The sequence below is a fragment of the Chanodichthys erythropterus genome, chromosome 23 (assembly GCF_024489055.1).
Source record: "Chanodichthys erythropterus isolate Z2021 chromosome 23, ASM2448905v1, whole genome shotgun sequence".
NCBI classification, from domain to species: Eukaryota; Metazoa; Chordata; class Actinopteri; order Cypriniformes; family Xenocyprididae; genus Chanodichthys; species Chanodichthys erythropterus.
In genome coordinates this window covers 18236318-18257116 of record NC_090243.1, presented here as the reverse complement: position 1 = coordinate 18257116, position 20799 = coordinate 18236318, and the positions used below count along the sequence as shown (strand labels likewise).

Sequence of the window (20799 nt, the reverse complement as noted above, 5' to 3'; positions counted from 1 at the left end):
CCCAGACATTTTTGTCCATAGTTTTCATGGAGGCCCCACATGGGTTAGCCCAGAAGAACTGAACACTGCTCAGTGTGCACACTACAGGCTGTTAAATGTAACACAGAAACATGCTGGAGTTAATGAGATAATTAGGTGATAACGAGCAGAATCACTGAAGAACAGAGAAACAACAAGAACTACGACTTCAGCTATAGCCTTCGATGAAATCAACTGAAGATAAAAGACATTAAATCACTGAAGATCTGATTAAACATCTCCACAAACAGCATTACCAGCTTCACTTATTACTAACCAGACTGACTTTATTTCTGACATTCATCTACAAAAGTTGTTATTGAGAATTACCAGAGGTTTAGATGTTGATGATTTGTTGAAAATAGTGGTTTGATGTCACCGTGATCAAGGTCAGCACTTACTTCAGTTAGGCAGTTTGACTCTTAACTGTTTTAACGTTTCTCTTGCTGTTCGTTATGGCAAGAAAAATAAGAAAACAATGTGGTCAGTTGCTAAATTATAAAACTATAGTCATTTAGTGGCTTAATTCACTGATCTAATGACTGAGCTTGTTATGAGCAAAATGTGATTAACTTTGTGCTGGATCGTTTCTTGAATTATAATAAAAAATGTTTTAATCAGAAAGATTGAAAAATACATTGCTTATTAAACACTTCAAACCTCCTGCAAGGTTCACTTACACACAGACATCAAGAATCAGCATATGATTCTCAACAATGGTGACATGCTTCATGCTGCAATGCATTCTGGGAGCCATGGATGAGTTTTGTAGGAGGCACCCAGAATGCATTGCAGCATGAAGCATGTCACCATTGTTGAGAATCATACGTTGATTCTTGATGTCTGTGTGTGAATACAGTTTCAAGGGTGTTTTAATTTACATTTTGTTTTTCAGATTTATTCTTCTGCTCTGATTTTGTACCTTTTTTTTTTTTAAGGTGTTCTGGAGAAGGTCCAGCTAGGGATGTGCGGTACCACTTATTTTGTTTTTGATACGATACAGATACTTTAAAGGCCAAAATCGCTGACATCGATACTGATACGATACCTCTAATCTGAATTTAAGTTATTAAATTATTAATAATTTAAGTTCTTAAATTATTGAATTACTTTGAGTAAAATGGGTAATGGTACCCACTTAACATTATATTTGAAAAGTATTTTAACATTCAATACGCCTTAATTTGCAATTTATTAGATTATATTTTTGTTTACACATGGTTAAAATGTTTATTTGTAGTGGTAACCATGGAAATCTACAAATACTATATGCTTTGCAGAGGTGGAAAGTCCAGGGGTCAGAAAGTAAAAGTCCTGCCATATTTTTTTTTTCCACTCACTGAAGCAGTGTTAAAGTTAATGAGATAATTAAGTGATTAATTGAGTGATGATTGAGCATTATTGAAGACACCTGATGATAACAAGCAGAATCACCAAAGGAGAAAATCACAATTTTTAAGTTACCATCATCGAGGTCAGGGTTTGTTTTAGTTGAGCTCTCGACCCTTGACTTTTTAACATTAGATTTTACTTGGGCAGTTTCAACTGCATTAAATCCAACCTGACAAGCAAAGTTTAAACATGATCAGGTGGTGTTGGTTATGTTTTCATATAATTATTTGATCTGAATCACTGATCTCATTTAGAGCCAAATCTCTGAGTTAGATTTACATTGATTACAGCAGCACTGTGATTCTACAGCGCAAGATCCAGGTTTTTTTTTTTTCCCAAAATAATTCAAAAGTTTCATCAAAAGTTCTTAGAAAAAAAAGGCTCATATTTAGACACACATATCAAGAATCTGCCTGTGAATCTCAACAATGGTGAAAATAATTAAGAATGTTGCAGTGCATTCTGGGTGCTACCAATCAAAATTCATCCACGGCTCCCATCATGCATTGCTGCATGAATAAATTATGAGCTTAATTGTTTTAGTAATTTTCTTTATTCTCACTATTTTGTTTTTTGCTGTTTTTATGGGACTTTTTAGTAGCTTGTTTTCTAATGTTCAGAGTTGATCTGTTGATCAGAATATGTTGCTTGTCACCGTCGTTGAGATTCACAGGCTGATTCTTGATGTCTGTGTGTGCCTAACAGAAAGAGTTTTTTTTTTTTTTTTAATCAGAACAACTTTTAAGAAATCCTTATTTTATCGATAAAGCTGATCTCCTGTTTAATCACAGTGCTGCTGTAATCAATAATGTAAATCTAACTCAGAGATTGGGCTCTAAATGAGTTCAGATCAAATAATGATTATGTGAAAACATAACCAACAATACCTGACCATCTTTTCTCTTTGCTTGTCTGGCTGTTATAACTCAATTACAACAACCCAAACAAATTCTAATATTAAAACGTCAAGGGTCAAGAGCTCAACTAAAGCAAACCCTGACCTCTGTGATGGTATCTTAAAAAAATGTGATTTTCTCCTTTGGTGATTCTGCTTGTTATCATCAGGTGTATTCAATAATGCTCAATCATCACTCAATTAATCACTTATTTATCTCATTAACTTTAACATCGATTCAGTGGGTGGGAAAAAAAATATGGCAGGACTTTTACTTTCTGACCCCTGGACTTTCCACCTCTGATGCTTAGCTGAACTATGGTCACTGTAGTAATGGTTCAGTTTCATAAGGGACTGCCAGTGACAGGCTGTTGCACCCATAAAATGCAAACTTTGTATTCTGACACTGTACAGAACATCAATATGAACTTTTAATGTTCAATTTAAATAAATGTAATTGCAAAAACTATGTAGGCTACTATTTCATTTAGTTTTTTTTCAACATATTATGTTGTTCTGTCTGCTGTTAAGCACTGTTCAGGGCTGCGTCTCCCAAAAGCATCAATGGTTTCTTACAATATTAAACACATGCAGCTGTTTGAATGTGTCGGCAGTGAGCGAACGCTCTCTGTGATTGATTGGTTCTGACTTGCAGCATTTGCATGTTCAGATGAGCAGGAAAATACTTCTACTACACAATTATTCGCTAACATAGGTTATTTGTCTAATTCAATGCATATTGTATGCATTAAATTTATTGTTAATTAAAAAAAAATCACTGGTAAAAAAAAAAAAAAAAAAAAAAGTATCGATATTTTTATTTGAGTGTCGATACTTTCGATACTCAAATTCAGTATCGATGTACCCATCCCGAGGTCCAGCACCAAATTAATATTGTTTTTCATATAAAGCTCACTCATTAGATCAGTGAACAAAGCCATAACATGATGACAATTAGATTCATATCATTGAACAGCTAAACCTCTGGTAATTCTCAATAACAACTTTTGTAGATGTTTGTCAGAAATAAAGTCAGTCTGGTTAGTAATAAGTGAAGCTGGTAATGCTGTTTGTGGAGTTGTTTAATCAGATCTTGAGTGATTTAATGTATTTTATCTTCAACTGATTTCATCGAAGGTTGTGGTTGAAGTAAGTCATAGTTGTTTCTCTGTTCTTCAGTGATTCTGCTCGTTATCACCTAATTATCTCATTAACTCCAGCATGTTTCTGTGTTACATTTAACAGCCTGTAGTGTGCACACTGAGCAGTGTTCAGTTCATCTGGGCTAACATATGTGGGGCCTCCATGAAAACCGTGGACAAAAACATCTGGGCCCCACCATGCTGTGTTGGCTGGGGATAGATCAAATAAAACACATGAAACATGATTATATTGATCTTGTGAGTTGTCATTATAGGGAAATGATATCATTATAATGTCAATAATGCAGGACACGTTGACTTCCCCTTTCCAGGTTAAAATGAAAAAAATAAAAAAGATGACTGAGGCTCATACGTGAATCTGGGCTAAACCCAATCTGCATATAAATACTCGAGACACTTCTAGTCATGATCATCTGTGAGACAAACATCTGTCCTGATCTGATCTTCTCTCTGATATCACCTGTTGAACATCGTAAGTATTCTGTCTTTGGTGTCTGTCTCTTAAAACTGACTGTTGAAATGTAACGTTCAAAACTTTACTCAGCTTTCCTGTAGCTCAGTGGTTAGAGCATAGCACTAGCAATGCCAAGGTCTTGGGTTCGATCCCAGGGATTACACATACTCAGATACAAATATATAGTATAATGCAATGTAAGTCGCTTTGGATAAAAGCATCTGCCAAATGCATAAATGTAAATGCAAAACACTGAAGCAGTGAATAATTTGTCTGTTAAAAGGAGTAATGGATTTTCTTTTGCACATTTTCCTTCAGACCTGCAGCAAGATGTTGGTTCCAGTGGTTTCATTTTTATGTCTGCTCTCTCTGACAGCAGCGGCTGCTGAAGGTACCGTATTTTACAAGTTTACGGATTGGTATGAGCAGGATTTTGTGTGTCTAGAAATTATGATGTTTTATCTTGTGTTTTGTCTTGCAGTGGGTCTTGATGGTAAAGTGCTTCTGTTTCCAACCAAGACTGATACCAGCTATGTTAAACTCACTCCTGAAAAGCCACTGAGTCTGACAGCATTTACTCTCTGCATGCGTGTCGCGACAGAGCTCCAGGGCGAGAGGGAGATCATTCTGTTCGCCTACTGCACAACCAATGACGACGAGCTCAATATGTGGAGAGAGAAAGATGGTCGTGTCTCTTTCTATATTCAGTCTACTAACGATGCAGCATTTTTCCGTCTGCCTCCTCTCTCCACCTTCCAGACCCACCTGTGCGTCACCTGGGACTCTGCGACTGGTCTTTCTGCCATGTGGGTGAATGGAGAGCGCAGTTTGTTCCAGCTCTATAGAAAAGGTCACTCAGTTCGTCCTGGCGGCACCGTCCTGCTCGGCCAAGACTGTGATAAATATGTGGGTGGCTTTGATGCAGAGCAGAGCTTTGTAGGAGAAATTACAGATGTGAAAATGTGGAATTATGTTCTCCCTGGCAGTCAGATTAAGGCGGTTTATTCAAACCAGGAACCGTATGTGCCGAAGGGAAACGTGTTTGACTGGAACACCATCAAATATGAAACCAGGGGAAATGTGATAGTGGCTGAAAATAACTGACTCTCATCAGTTTTAATGTCACACACATTGTCATCCACACAGTTGTGTCAATCTTTATGATCTGTTCATCTGTTTTAATCAGTTACAAGCTGTAAGGGCTATCAAATAAATTTTTCTCAGCATTACAACAGTGTCTGTGTGTAATTTGGAACAAAGAGTTGAATGTTGAAAAGGGGGTTTTACTGGTTTAAATCTTAAATTTGCACATTCTCTCTAATGTCAAGAAACTATACTGTTCTTTGAGCTGTATATATACCATGAGCTCAGATGTTCTTTATCAGTTCATCTGTGATATATACCTGCTCAGCATGCATTACTTCATCTTAATTTTTTTATAAACATTTAAAGGGATACTCCACCATTTTTTCATATTAAACTATGTTATTCCCTTAACTAAGACGAGTTGATACATACCTCCCTCGTCTCAGAGCGTGTTCTAAATCGCTCTGTCTTGCGGCGAAACTTTGTTAGCACTTAGCTTAGCCCAGTTCATTCAATTGGGGCCAAGCAGAGAAGCTACCAAACACCTCCACGTTTTCCCTATTTAAATACAGTTACTCAAGTAGTGTAACTCGACATAGGACGGTGACACAAAACAAAACGTTGCGCTTTTCTAAGTGTGTAAAATGGATAACTATATTGTATGGCGGAATACCATAGCAAGTGCTCGGGAGCACTTTGACTTAAGCAGTAATATCTTCACTCCACTCCCTCTCCTGTAAAAGTCACGTTGAAATGAGAGGGAGCGGGGGCCGGTGAGAGGACTTTTCACGAGTGAAGATATTACTGCGGCAAGTCAAAGTGCTCCTGAGCACTTGCTATGGTATTCCGCCATACAAGTTATCCATTTTACACGATTTGAAAAACAAACGTTTTGTTTTGTGTCACCGTCCTAGGTCGAGTTACACTACTCGAGTAACTGTATTTAAATAGGGAAAACATGGAGGTGTTTGGTAGCTTCTCTGCTTGGCCCCAATTGAATGAACTGGGCTAAGCTAAGTGCTAACAAAGTTTCGCCGCGAGACAGAGGGATTTAGTGCACGCAGAGGTATGTATCAACTCGTCTTAGTTAAGGGAATAACATAGTTTAATATGAAAAAACGGTGGAGTATCCCTTTAAGTGCAATTCCTGGTGAAGAACAACACTAGCCATGATCCTACAGAGAAATGTCAGCCAATCAAAGAACCAGAGCTCTGCAGTGACGCCCACTCCCATTTATCATACTGCACTGCGAGTGATGTAATCGAGTCAGTCTCCTTACACTAGTAAACTACACATCTGATTAAGATGTGCATGTTACAGTACATACACATTCTATAATTATAATCAACAAGTTTAAGTCAATAGATTTATATTCTCAGTATTTGTTTTATTGCATTATTTGCAGTGTGTCATGGTATTGTCATTCATACCTTCATTAAATTGTACCGAAAAAAAATTACCTATGTAAATTACTTATGTATTTTTCATAATTTTTCATATTTTTTTATGATTTTTTTAAAATCGTTATAATGTGAAAAACAACAAAATTAACAAAAATTATGTGGAACATCAAGACTTCAGATTTACGAGCGTACTTGAAAAGTTTATGAACAGAGGTAGGTAGTCCAGGGGTCAGAAAGTAAAAGTCCTGCCATATTTTTATTCCACCCACTGAAGCATTAATGAGATAATTAAGTGATTAATTAAGTGATGATTGAGCATTATTGAAGACACCTGATGATAACAAGCAGAATCACCAAAGGAGAAAATCACAATTTTTAAGTTACCACCATTGAGGTCAGGGTTTGTTTTAGTTGAGCTCTTGACCCTTGACTTTTTAATATTAGGTTTGGTTTGGCCTGTTTTAACTGCATTAAAACCAACCAGACAAGAAAAGTTAAAAGATGATCAGGTGTTTTCTCATTTAGAGCCCAATCTCTGAGTTAGATTTAAATTATTTATTTCAATTATCGCTCTATTAATCACTTATTTATCTCATTGATGATAATAATATGGCAGGACTTTTACTTTCTGACCCCTGGACTACCCACCTCTGTTTATGAACGCATGCAACAAGACCAATTTATTCAATTTTAGCTTTTAGGTAGTTCACTGACAGTATTTCATTTTATAGTATAAATATAAGAACACATGGTCCACTAAATGAGTGGTAAAAATGGCAATTTGAAAAATGTTCAGCATGTCACTGCAGGCTCATATAATCCAGCTCTACCACTGATGGAGTTACTATGAAAGAAAGACCCTCCTCGTCAAGATCATTTAGTTTAGAAGACAAACCAATCTCTCAGATAATACCATCTGAACATCCAAATTACAGATGTGAAAATGTGGGATTATGTTCTCTCTGGCAGTCAGATTAAGACGGTTTATTCACATCACAAACCGTATGTGCTGACCCAGCTGGCACAGATAAATGGGGCTCAGATGATTGTCACTTGGGCTGTCTAACTGGGGCCCAGCCAGTTTTGTCCACAGTTTCCATGTAGGCCCCACATGGGTTGGGAAACGTGTTTGACTGGAACACCATCAAATATGAGACCAATGGAAATGTGATAGCCGTGCAAGATTACTAATTATGATCCATTGTAACATCACATACCCATTGTACAAAGCTTTAAATGCTAATCATTTTTTTCCTTGAGCATTACGACTGCAGCGCATGTGCTTAATTTGGGAAAAGACTGTTGAAAGTTTTACTGAAGTTCACCTGAATAGGACGTCTGGAGAATGTGGTCAATTATATTGATATTTTGTCTTCCAGTAATGTCCAAAAATCTACATTCTGAATCTTTCTGAATCTGCACTTTAAAGTAAAAAAATGTGTTGGCGGTTTAACAGTAAACAGGAAATTACATCACAGAGAAGACCCCAGACCTTCAAGTTTGTCAAGCCCATGTAGAAGGCGATGTTCTTGTGACCTTGCGCAAGGTTGCCTAAAAGTTCTCTAAAGGTGATGAAAATTCTGAACCTTTACAGAACATTAGGGATGTTCCTAAAACGTCCTCTTTTGGTAATGAAAGTGCTGCAGTTCAAGGTTCCTTATATGACTTTAGGGGACCGTTCTATTTTGGTTATGTTACAAATAGGACATTTAGGAACTAATCTTCTCTTCCACAATTTCAGTCCAGTGCTGTCCTACAGATAGTTATGATCACATACAAATCTCTAAAAAATATAACCGTATTGATTTATTAAAATGCAGTTACACTTCTAAGATGACCATATTTTTAATTTCTGAATCTGCATTTTAAAGTACAAAATGTGTACATAACACAGGAGATGACACCAGACCTTCAAGATTGTAAAATATGGTGCTGCTGGAGGCCTGACCTACCCTGTCCTGATCCTCCATCCTAGAGAGACAATAGCAATGGACACAGAATGAATAATCAATAACTGTTGAGCTGTTCAGGTTAGCTGACTTGCTGTTACCCATCTGTTTTGATTTAAAGGACACTGAGATTTTGATTCATTGAGGTAGTAGTGCTGCTAGACGATCATTGGCTCAGGTTTAGAAAGGCTTGCCCACATAAAAGGGGTTCTGGGATGCACTCCAGTGCTCTGTTTAAAGCTATCACCCTGTAGCCCAAGACTAGTTGCCCTCTGAAGCTATGCAGGGTTAAGACTGATCAGTACTTGATGGGAGACCTCTAGGGAAACTATAGGTTGCTGCCGAGAGAGGTCAGCAGGGGGTGCTCACCCTGTGGTTTGTGTGGGTCCTAATGCCCTAGTATATTGATGGGGACATACTGTCAAAAAATACTGTCCTTTAGATGAGATGTTAAACCAAGGACCTGAAAAAGAGTAGGGGTTGTTTCTCCTCTCCACCAATAAGCTGGTGTGTGGTGAGCATTCTTGCACAATATGGCTGCCGTCACGTTATCCAGGTGGATGCTGCACACTGTGGTGGTTGAGGAGATTCCCCCCTTCAACGTGAAAAGCGCTTTGAGTACAAAGAAAAGCACTATAAAAATGTAACAAATTATTATTTTATGCCATATTTTTGGCAATATATTTAAAAATAATATTTATATTTAAAATATATTTTCAAACAGTATAAATACAAAAAAAATTTATTTAAACAAAATATAAAATAATACAAACAGGATTACATTTTATGGGTCCTTGGCAACAAAAAGTTAGAAAATATTATTTCTACATCATTGACTGAGCAACTCTGGCTCAGCAAGGTCAAACATGTGTACTGAGAAAAAAAGGGTTACAGACCCTGCTTTTGTTAATCATTTCCTTTTTTTCACCCTATGTTTGACTACACTGAACCACAGTTGCTCAATAAATCACCTCACAGTCTTACACTTATCTGTTCTCTTGCTGTCAGAGCATATGTACTGTAACATGCAAACTAAATTTTTTACATTTGAAGATAATGTGAGTAGTGCGTTCCTGTGCAAAACTCATTGCTGGGGTCTTCTGAGTGTTTTAACTGAGTTGCTATGCTGTTGCTAGGGTGTTCTGAGTGTGTTCTTATGTAGTATGTTCTGAGTGTGTTGCTATGTGGTTGCTGGGGTTTTCCAAATGGTTGTGAGTGTTGCTATGCAGTTGCTGGGGTGTTCTAAGTGGTTGTTACTAGTGTGTTGCTATGTGGTTGCTGGGGTGTTCTGAACAGTGTTGCGGTAACGCATTACAAGTAACTTGAGTTACGTAATCAGATTACTTTTTCAAGTAACTAGTAAAGTAACGCATTACTTTTTCAATTTACAACAAAATATCTAAGTTACTTTTTCAAATAAGTAACGCAAGTTACTTTTCACATTTATTGACTGACAGCTCTCCTGTCCCCATATTGAGAGAAATAAAGTGCAGAGGATGTTGTGTGCGCTGTGTAAGCATGATGGTTATTGTAGTTTTAGACTAAATGTGAACATGCATTTACTCATCACACTTGCACAAAAACATTCAGTATTCCTCAAAATGAATAAAAACAGTGAAATGCAATCTCAGAATTTTTGCAAACCTGTAAACTATCTTAAATTACACAAATATACTTTATGTATTTAATCTCAATTATTAAGCAAATATCTTTGCTGCTGATCTTCAATATACCTAATTCAACCATACTAATAAGCAAAAATACTTTAGATTAGATTTAGAAATAAGAACTAGAACTTCGTCTGTATCCTATTCTTCTTTAATGCAGAATGGCAGCACAGCTGAAAGATTTGTTTGAGCTGTGCCCTCTACTGTACAGGTGTAAATATGCATTTCCTTCAGCCTGAAGCTTATTCATTTCACTTTTGGTGTGAAAGGGCCTTTTTGCCAAAAATAGAACTTTTTTGTTGTTATTAAGAAACAAACAAGCAAGCCCAGCCCCGGTGAGAAAAAGTAACGCAAAAGTAATGTAACACGTTACTTTTCATAAAAAGTAATGAAGTAACGCATTTAGTTACTTTTTTAGGGAGTAACGCAATATTGTAATGCATTACTTTTAAAAGTAACTTTCCCCAACACTGGTTCTGAATGATTGCGTGTGCTGCTATATGCTGTTGCTGGGGTGTTTTTTGAAAGGTTCACTGTAAAAAAAATCCCGTTGTTTCTACGGAAAAATACCGGCAGCTGTGGTTACCAGAACAATACTGTAAAAATGACATCAAACCGTAAACATACTTACGGAGTTACATGTGAATTTTACATTTTAAATATGTATATTTAACATTGGATTTCAGTACACTGTAAAAAAAAATCCCAGTAAAATTTACGGTAAAATAACATATTTCATTAACTGATATAATGTTAATTTACCAACCTAATGAAGTACTAATATCTGTTTTGTACCTTTATAATACACTGACAGTCACCAATCACAGTGGTGATAAGAGTCACATGATGAATCAAAGTTCATCACAAGCAGCTTTTCCATAAGCTGAGGAGGACAATACTAACATATAGAAGGTGCACACAGTGTTATTCACACACACACTAAACACCATCATGGTAACATGCATGGAATTTTAAAAATGCAATAAACATTAATTTAACAACATTAGATGTAACATAAAACCCTAATGTACATAACTGATTAGAAAAAATGAGAAAAACTAAGAAGAAACAGAGTTATTTCAACAAAAATATATCAAATGTGAAGTGTCACGCAGGGAATTGTGGGAATGTCAATTTATGGTTTTTCACTGTAAATTTTACAATGAATTGTTATTTTTCACTTCCAAAAACTGTGAATTTAACGGTATTTTACCGTAAAATTACATTAAATGTACCGTTAGATCTATTACAGTTATTCACCGTATATAGTACGGAAACTTTCTGTAAACCAATTAACAGTTTTTCACCGCAGCATTTTTACAGTCTTTTACTGTTAAAATCACGGTAATTTTTTACAGTGTTGTGAATGTGTGTTGCTATAAGTCAAAAGACTGTACCCCTGAGTTTCTGATTAATCTTGCTTGCAGGTGAAAATCATAGAACACATAGAGCTTTCATCAGCAAGAAACATGATTTGAGGAAACATTAATGCCTGAAGCACAAACTCTGCAGGATGACGCACACACTGTTCAAATAACTAACCCTAAGTATGAATAGTAATAGTGCAGTTTAATAGTAAATGTTGTTTGACTTAGCAAACATCACTAATGGAAAGTACATTCTCATGCAAAGAGTAATCACAAGAACTAACATGGTGTTAGTTCAGAAGCTCACTACATGCACAAGTTTCAAACTCTGTGGATGAAGTACTAGCCCAGCTCAAGGATTTCAGCTAATAAAGTGCTCCAGATATGATCAATATCCTTACAATATCCTTTAATAGAAAAGCTCAAGAAGTATTGCAGGAGTCTGTATTCATGCTATTCTGGGTGATGCAGACCCATAAGAGTGACATTATAGCAGCTGTTTTGCCCTGACTGACCGCTGGACGGGTTCACAGAGTACGTGAGAGAGTAGAATTAGAAGAATAAGATCACAGTTGGTGCCATACAATCAAATAACCTCAAAGCCTGTCATTTACTTCTTAAGAAAAAAGATGTTCTTAAAATAAATATTTTAAAATGTTTTAGGAGCATTCATATGAACTTCTTAACTTTTCTTTAGGATATATTTAACCCTAGATGCAATGTAATATGTTATGTAAGTTGTTTGTCTACACTGTGCAAATACTGCTCAATGGCATGAAGTGAAAATCAATTACGTTTATTTGTTTAACGTACTGATTGTGGAGAGGGATTTTGGACCAGCGTGATACCACTGTTGTTTTATTGCACCATGCCTGGAAAAAAATCTGATACTTGTGTTCAGGCAGTGTGGTCAGGATTTAAATGCACATGGGTTGCTTGTTTATCTTACTGATATATTATGAGTATCAGCACAGCTGCTAGAGACATAAGACAGTAGCGGTCGAATGGAAAACGGAAATGTTGCTCACATTCATTCATGTCACACTGAAATTATGAGGCTCAGCATGAAAAAAGCAAGAAATATTGTGAAATATTTAACTTTAGAATAACTGTTTTCTACTTGAATATATTTTAAAATGTAATTTATTCCTGTGATCAAAGCTGAATTTTCAGTCTTCAGTGTCACATGATCCTTCGGAAATCATTCTAATATGATGATTTGCTGCTCAGGAAACATTTATGATTATTGTTGAAAACAATATTTTTGTGGAAACTGTGATACATTTATTTTCAGGATTCTTTGATGAATAAAAATGAGTTTGAAATAGATCAATTTTGTAACAGAAGTTTTTACAGTCACTTTTGATCAGGACACACATACCTGCTTCCACCTGGTTTTGTAATCCGTGTTTTTTTTTCTGTCTGCTCTCTCTGACAGCAGCGGCTGCTGAAGGTACCACAGTTTACATGATTAAGTTTAACGGATTGGTATGAGCTGGATTTTGTGTGTCTAGTAAAAGATGGTTTATTTCTTGTTTTGTCTTGCACTGGGCACTAGAACATCTGGGCACAGGAACATTTTCATTCTTTTATAATGTCTAGATGTTATATTTATATGTGTGGACTGGAAGCATCAATACCAAGCGTTAGTTCACCCAAAAATTATCCCATAATTTACTCACCCTCAAGCCATCCTTGGTGTGTATGACTGTCTTCCTTCAGTAAAAGACAGAGTTACATCAACAAAAATCCTGGCTCTTCCAAGCTTTATAATGGGAGTGAAGAGTAACAAAGATTTTGAAGCCCAAAAAAGCTCTATTCATCCATCATAAAGTAATCCATACGGCTGCAGGGGGTTAATAAAGGCCTTCTGAAGCGAAGTGATGCATTTTTGAAAAAGAAAAATATCCATATTTATAACTTTATAAACTAGAATCACTGGCAATTACTGGGGGCTGGTCTTGGCCATTAAAATCCCGGGCTGAAAACTGGTCCCCCCTCTGGCCCTGCCTCAGCCCAATCTGCATATAAATACTCGAGACACTTCTAGTCATGATCATCTGTGAGACAAACATCTGTCCTGAACTGATCTCCTCTCTGATATCACCTGTTGAACATCGTAAGTATTCTGTCTTGAACCTTTTGTGTCTTTGTCTCTTAAAAGTGCTTAGCAGTAATAAACAGTTTAAATTTAATGTTAAAAACTATGAAGCAGTACAGAGTTTCTCTGCTAACAGGAGTAGTGGATTTTCTTTTGCACTTTTCAGACATGCAGCAAGATGCTGGTTTTGTTTTTCTGTCTGCTTTCTCTGACAGCAGCGGCTGCTGAAGGTACCATATTATACATGATTAAGTTTAATGGACTGGTATGAGCAGGATTTTGAGTGTCTAGTAAAAGATGTTTTATGTTGTGTTTTGTCTTGCAGTGGGTCTTGGTGGTAAATTGCTTCTGTTTCCAACCAAGACTGATACCAGCTATGTTAAACTCACTCCTGAAAAGCCACTGAACCTTACAGCATTTACTCTCTGCATGCGTGTTGCAATGGAGCCCCAGAGCTGGAGGCCCCAGATCATTCTGTTTGCCTACCACACGCCTCAATATAATGAGCTCAAAGTACGGAGAGAGAGAGACGGTCGGGTGTCCTTCTCCTTCAGCGGCGATAGAGCACTTTTCCACCTGCCTCCACTTTCCAGCTTTCACACTCACCTGTGCGTCACCTGGGACTCTGCGACTGGTCTCTCTACCTTTTGGGTGAATGGACAGCGCGGTGTGTTCCAGCTCTATAAAAAAGGTCACTCAGTTCTTCCTGGTGGCACTGTCCTGCTCGGCCAAGACCCTGTTGAATATGTGGGGTCTTTTGATGCATCGCAAAGCTTTGTAGGTGAAATTTCAGATGTGAACATGTGGGATTATGTTCTCTCTGGCAGGGAGATTAAGGATGTTTATTCAGGACAGATAGGCCGACCGTATGTGCAGAGGGGAAACATGATTGACTGGGACACTGTCAATTATGAGATTACTGGACATGTGATAATTGTTGAAAATAAATGATTCTCATCAGCTGTAATGTCACACACATTGTCATCCACACAGTTGTGTCAGTCTTTCTGTTCATCTGTTTTAATGAGTTTCAAAGCTGTAAGGGCTATCAAATAATTTGTTTCTCAGCATTACAACTGCAGTGTCTGTGCATAATTTGGGAGAAAGAGTTGAATGTTGAAAAAGGGGTTTTACTGGTTTATATCTATATTCTCTCTGAAACTGATTACATATATTTATATACACACTTCTTATTCAAACGTTCCCATTAGCTTTGTCTTCATTGCAATCAATAAAACTGGTTTATTGGCACATTAAGCACATAACTACATTAAAAAGACAACCATTGATTGTTTTGTGTCGCTGTACAGTGAGTAGAGAAAGACACCTAACAGTTCACCGGAAATGCCCAAGCTGGCTTAACAAAAAACAGGAAGTAACCGTGCACATGGTCAATGGACTACTTGCCCTGAGCCTCGTGACACACATCTGGTTTTATATATTACGGCTCAGTTGTTTCCAGATTCCAGACCTTTACAAACTCAACGGAACTTTAAGTTTTAAAGGTGCCCGAAAACGTTTTTTCACAAGATGTAATATAAGTCTAAGGTGTCTCCTGAATGTGTCTGTGAAGTTTCAGCTCAAAATACCCCATAGATTTTTTTTAATTAATTTTTTTAACTGCCTATTTTGGGGCATCATTAACTATGCACCGATTCAGGCTACGGCCCCTTTAAATCTCGCACTCCCTGCCCTCCCAAGCTCTCGACTATGAAACAGTGCCTAAACAAAGTTTACACAGCTAATATAACCCTCAAATGGATCTTTACAAGATGTTTGTCATGCATGCTGTATGCATACATCGGATCATGTGAGTATTGTATTTATTTGGATGTTTACATTTGATTCTGAATGAGTTTGATAGTGCTCCGTGGCTAAAGCTAACATTACACATGTTGGAGAGATTTATAAAGAATGAAGTTGTGTTTATGAATTATGAATTATGAATTAAAAGTGTTTAAAAATGAAAATAGCGACGGCTCTTGTCTCTGTGAATACAGTAATAAACGATGGTAACTTACCACATTTAACAGTACATTAGCAACATGCTAACGAAACATTTAGAAAGACAATTTACAAATATCACTAAAAATATCATGTTATCATGGATCATGTCAGTTATTATTACTCCATCTGCCATTTTCGCTATTGTTCTTGCTTGCTTACCTGCAAAAAGTCTGTTAGAAGTACAGAGGAAGAGACGTCTGAAAACGTCTTTGTGTCTTGGTCTCATGATTGTGTGAATCTTCACACTGCATTTTTGTTGGTTTGGATTGTGATAGCTGATGTCATCACGGTGCAAGGAGGGAAGCAGCGATTCTTATCAGAGGCAGAAATTAACACCCTTCTGCTACGCAGTGTGTATTCTGGAAGCTTTACATTATTTTATATATCATTGAAAATTTGAAACAATTGAAAAAATTAAAACTTGATGCTTTTTATGCTTTTTACTTGAAATACTTTATATATAATGTATTAATTATGCCTTGTAATGCACCTTATAATGCATTGTATGAACTCATAAATAATTGTAACCACTGTTATATTACTCATTGAACATACCTTTAGAAAGTTTAAACAACCAATTTGAAATGTTCTGCAAACATTATAATGCATTATAATGCATTTTACAATTATAAATGAAAATATATAATGCATTATATTATACATTATGAATACCTTAATGCATTATACATCAATGCTTTATGTGAAGTGTTACTGAAATGTTAAGATAGTTAATAATAGCCTAATAGTAATAATAATTCATCTTGATTATTATGCCACACATTCTGATTGACAAAGAAAAGTCATAATTCACCACACTATATATATAAAAAAAAATTATTACATTTATTTTATGCCTCGTGACAATTGAAGGAAAATTAACGTTTACCTTGATTTTCATTTAAAAGCAGTATAACTTGCATACAAATAAATCTGTATTTAAACAATTGTTCTTGACGATAATAATAAACATTTCACCTTAAAATAAGGAGTTTTGGGGATAATATGTTTGTCAGAACTCATAACAATAATGTCGCAATGCAAGAAAAAGTATGGATTTCATTTTTTTTTTTTTTTTATGGGATGAAGGTGGACACCCAACATATCAACAAATGGAAAAGTCAGCCAGCTGTTTATTATCATGTTAATTATTGTGATTTCTGCCCCAAAAGGATATACGCTTTTTACCCCAAATACCATACTTTTACATATTCTTCCGTTATTGAAAAACTGTAGCTTTAATTACCTTTAACAAAACTTAAAATCATTAAGAAGACCTTTGTCTAAAAGTATAATTTACTTAAATCTACAACGTTTTAAAAAAACATCAAATATTACCTCAGAATCAACTTTGCGTTGCTGCCCGCAGGCACGACAAATTTACACGTGCATTTTGAAAAACGGACGTTTAGGAAAGTGCTGCAACAAGTTTTTGTTCTATCTAATGGTTTAGAGAAAATAAAATCAAAGGCGACTTTTGCCCCACATTGCCTGTTGCCCCGTTGTACCCTATATTAAAGCATCCTTGGTGTTTCCATGGTTTCTACAAAATAAAACAGGAAATCGAGTGTAACGCAGGTATGTCACTGATAGACACGGACACGGTTCGTGATTATTTATTTCACTGCATTTAAACATTCTTGGAAACATCTGGGATAATGTAAGTGCACTGTATAACTCAATAAGTTCAGAATACTCAAAACATTTGAGGAAACTTATTACCTCAAAACATTTAAGTTAACTAACTTATTTTTTTTAAGTTAGTAGAACTTAATTTTTTTGTGACAAGTGGGGCGGGGCCGAGAGCCATGGAAGTGGAGCAATGCTAGTGTGGTGCACAGGTGTCTCTCATTAACAATCACATCACTGGCATTCCTTCGCTCCCACAGTTCTCAGCCTCGCCCTACTCAAGTACATATAGTTAATTTACATAAACATCACATTCAAATCTTGGTTAAATGCTAGTTAGCAAAAAACACATGCTATTATAATTATCAAAGAGACTGTCAATATATACTTGCATATATATAATCAAACAACATACAGTATATGTGGTCTTAAAAGTTTTGCAGCCCATCCTCAACCTAACCACACGGTCTACTCTTCACCAGAATGGTAACCCTACAAAACTAACATAACAGAACCCCCTGTCAATCCCAACATAACACAACATTAAACACTAACTTATGTCTCCCTATGTTAATCTTATGCAAAAACACACAAAATAACACTTTATTTCAACATTTAGACAGTCTGATGCAAAGCATGCTGGGAATTAGAAATCTGCTGCAACTAAAACAGTTTAGTTTACTTGAAATATGTCAGTGCTGTGAACTCAAAAGTAAAAGAAAGTTTTAAATACTCATAACTGTTAATTTAACTGAACTAATTTGTTTAATTTAAGTTTGTCCTACTCAAACGAATTAAGTATTTTGAGCATTAGGGTTTACAGTGTGTACAACAAAATATATAACCCTGTTCTAGTGGTTTTTGGATATTTTAATCCAGAAATCTTACATATTGTGCCTTTAACCGCATCTCCATATTGCTGGATAAAGCTAGATTATAGAGCTTTTTTAGCTTTTGTAAGTTTTATTTTGTATTAACTGCTTTGTATTGTAACCAATAAAATGAGTATTTTATTGTTATAATTGCCTTCCATGACCCTTTATTTATAACTACAAACTGAGCCTCAATAAAGAACAACCACAAGGTAGTCTTCTCCGTCAATCCTGAAGGCCTTCAGCCTGTGGGTTGGACCATCTATGAGATCTCTTAGACAAGACCTGCTAAACATGGAAGTCAGGGGTGCCCAATCCTGCTCCTGGTGATTGACTGTCCTGCAAAGTTACGCTCCAACTCTAATCAAACACACCTGCCTTTAATTTTCAGGTGATCCTGAAGACCTTAATTAGTTGCTTCAGGTGCGTTTGATTAGGGTTGGAGTATAACTTTGCAGGACAGTTGATCGCCAGGAGCAGGATTAGGCACCACTGATGTACAGTAAGTATTAACCTTCTGTGTCTTTCTTTTATAAATGCATTACATTCATGCTTATAAGTTAAATGTGCTTTAATATAACAAAGCAGAAAGAATTGATCTAAACTAGGAGTCACTTCCAGTCCTACTTGCTGACAAACTCATTTATATGAATGGTGTAACAATAATTGTATTCTTTACATGTGCAGCAAGATGTTGGTTTTATTTCTCTGTCTGCTCTCTCTGACACCAGCAGCTTCTGAAGGTACCATATTTTACTGAGATCACATGGATTGTTGTGAGCAGATTTTGCTTATTAAAGAAGCATTTGTGTTTGTGTAAATGGCTTATTTTGTCTTGCAGTGGGTCTTGATGGCAAAGTGCTTCTGTTTCCAACCAAGACTAATACCAGCTTTGTTAAACTCACTCCTGAAAAGCCACTGAGTCTGTCAGCATTTACTCTCTGCATGCGTGTTGCAACGGAGATTCAGGGTGAGCGGGAGATCGTTCTGTTCGCCTACCGCACGCCTCAATATGACGAGCTCAACGTGTGGCGAGAGCAAGGTCAGGTGTCCTTGTATTTACGTTCTAGTAGCGATGCAGTATTTTTCCACCTGCCTCCTCTCTCCACTTTCCAAACCCACCTGTGCGTCACCTGGGACTCTGAGACTGGTCTCTCTGCCTTTTGGGTGGACGGACGGCGCAGTGTGTACCAGGTCTATAGAAAAGGTCACTCCGTTCTTCCTGGCGGCACCGTCCTGCTCGGCCAAGACCCTGATAAATATGTGGGTGCCTTCGATGCAGAGCAGTGCTTTATGGGCGAAATTACAGATGTGAAAATGTGGGATCATGTTCTCTCTGGCAGTGAGATTAAGGCAGTTTATTCAAACCAGGAACCGTATGTGCCGAATGGAAACGTGTTTGACTGGAACACCATTCAATATGAGACCACTGGAAATGTGTTAGTTGTGCAAGATGACTAATTGTGATCCATTGTAACATCACACACTGTGTACAAGGCTTTAAAAGACCCAATAAAGGAACATATCACCCATTTGAAAAGGGCTTCATTAGTTTCTCCAATTCTTTTGCGCTAAATGACTTGATTTTCAGTTCTTTCTTTTTTTCTTTTTTCCTTGCTTAACTAGTTTTTGAAAGCATTTATCTCTCAAACACTTGCATTGGATTATCTAGTTAGTTTCCTTTTTATTCGACTCTCTAACCTCAGAAAACCTTCTGCTGATGTCTGTATGATCAGATAATTCATAAGGGAAATTCGTCTGATACACTGCTGCCGTCTGGTGGTCACATGCAGGCAGTGCATCATGAGAAACGCATACTTATGGCTTGAGTAATGGAATGTCTACATTCATTCAAAGTTCCAGTAATGTCCAAACATCTAATTGTTAATCCACAAACCTATGCAACTATATTTTATTTAACTAAATTCTAATATTCGATCACAAATGGGTGAAATCATGATACTGACCGCTCGTGATACTGAAAAGGAAAAGACTTGAGTGTAAAAAAAATAATCTCACATTTAAAAGTTGTTATATTGTGCAAAATGTTATGTATTGGTTTTTATAGGATCACTTTATAAATTCAGCTTGTGTCTCTGTTTGACAATTGAGTGCATCTGTTTATTTGATATTAACATTCTCAACATCATTACAAGGCCCTGATCTTACATGCTGATCTTTCAACCTGTACGCAGCACTCCTAGAATTAGTTTGAAGTCAACTCTACTACCTAGACAAACAGGGCGGTCCCTCTTTAAGCAGTTTCCTAGCTGTAGCAGATGCCTACGGTTTCTGCTGAGAGCATCACTCTTCATGTGTGTGTGTAAAGAATGAGGGCCATGAGCTTAGGTACCAGACAAGAGCTTGTTTTGGTTTGAGCAGCTGTGTCATTTCACTCAATTCCAGGGTACATTGGGTCACCTTCTGTACTGTAGAGAACTGAGCTGTACTAAGTGCACTTTTGGGTAGAATAACAGTGTTTAAACAAAGCACTCACTGGCGTATCGATATAGTACATGCAGTGTGGACCACAGATCTTGGGGACCTCTGTGAACTTTGGAGTGTATTTGTTGGGTGTGAAAGAGTATAATGGAGACAGACAGTGGGCATTTTAGTCTTTTTTTTTTTTTTTTTTTTTTAGCAAATGTAGTATTCAACCAATTCTGTAATTAGTTACTCACGCTCATGTCATTCCAAATCTGTATTTCTTTCTTTTGTGAAACACAAAAGAAAAGTCTGTGGTGAAATCAAGTTTTTAATATGTCTATGTGGTGTTTTTAATATGCTTTAAGACAAAC

At 36.7% G+C, this 20799-nt stretch overlaps 3 protein-coding genes across 3 annotated transcripts; all 3 read left to right on the top strand.

The window, feature by feature from the left end:
- The first annotated feature begins 3831 nt into the window (after window positions 1-3831).
- LOC137013514 (C-reactive protein-like) lies at window positions 3832-5154 on the top strand. The gene is made up of 3 exons (XM_067377308.1): window positions 3832-3940; window positions 4241-4313; window positions 4404-5154. Exons 2-3 carry the CDS (start codon window positions 4253-4255, stop codon window positions 5024-5026), a joined length of 684 nt encoding a protein of 227 aa, XP_067233409.1. The 5' UTR covers window positions 3832-3940; window positions 4241-4252; the 3' UTR covers window positions 5027-5154.
- Window positions 5155-13442: 8288 nt separating this feature from the next.
- LOC137013860 (C-reactive protein-like) lies at window positions 13443-15443 on the top strand. The gene is made up of 3 exons (XM_067377887.1): window positions 13443-13514; window positions 13663-13726; window positions 13822-15443. Exons 2-3 carry the CDS (start codon window positions 13675-13677, stop codon window positions 14445-14447), a joined length of 678 nt encoding a protein of 225 aa, XP_067233988.1. The 5' UTR covers window positions 13443-13514; window positions 13663-13674; the 3' UTR covers window positions 14448-15443.
- A 3008-nt stretch (window positions 15444-18451) lies between these two features.
- On the top strand, window positions 18452-19538 carry LOC137013539 (C-reactive protein-like). Its single transcript, XM_067377359.1, has 3 exons — window positions 18452-18503; window positions 18689-18744; window positions 18843-19538. Exons 2-3 carry the CDS (start codon window positions 18693-18695, stop codon window positions 19460-19462), a joined length of 672 nt encoding a protein of 223 aa, XP_067233460.1. The 5' UTR covers window positions 18452-18503; window positions 18689-18692; the 3' UTR covers window positions 19463-19538.
- Window positions 19539-20799: the final 1261 nt, after the last annotated feature.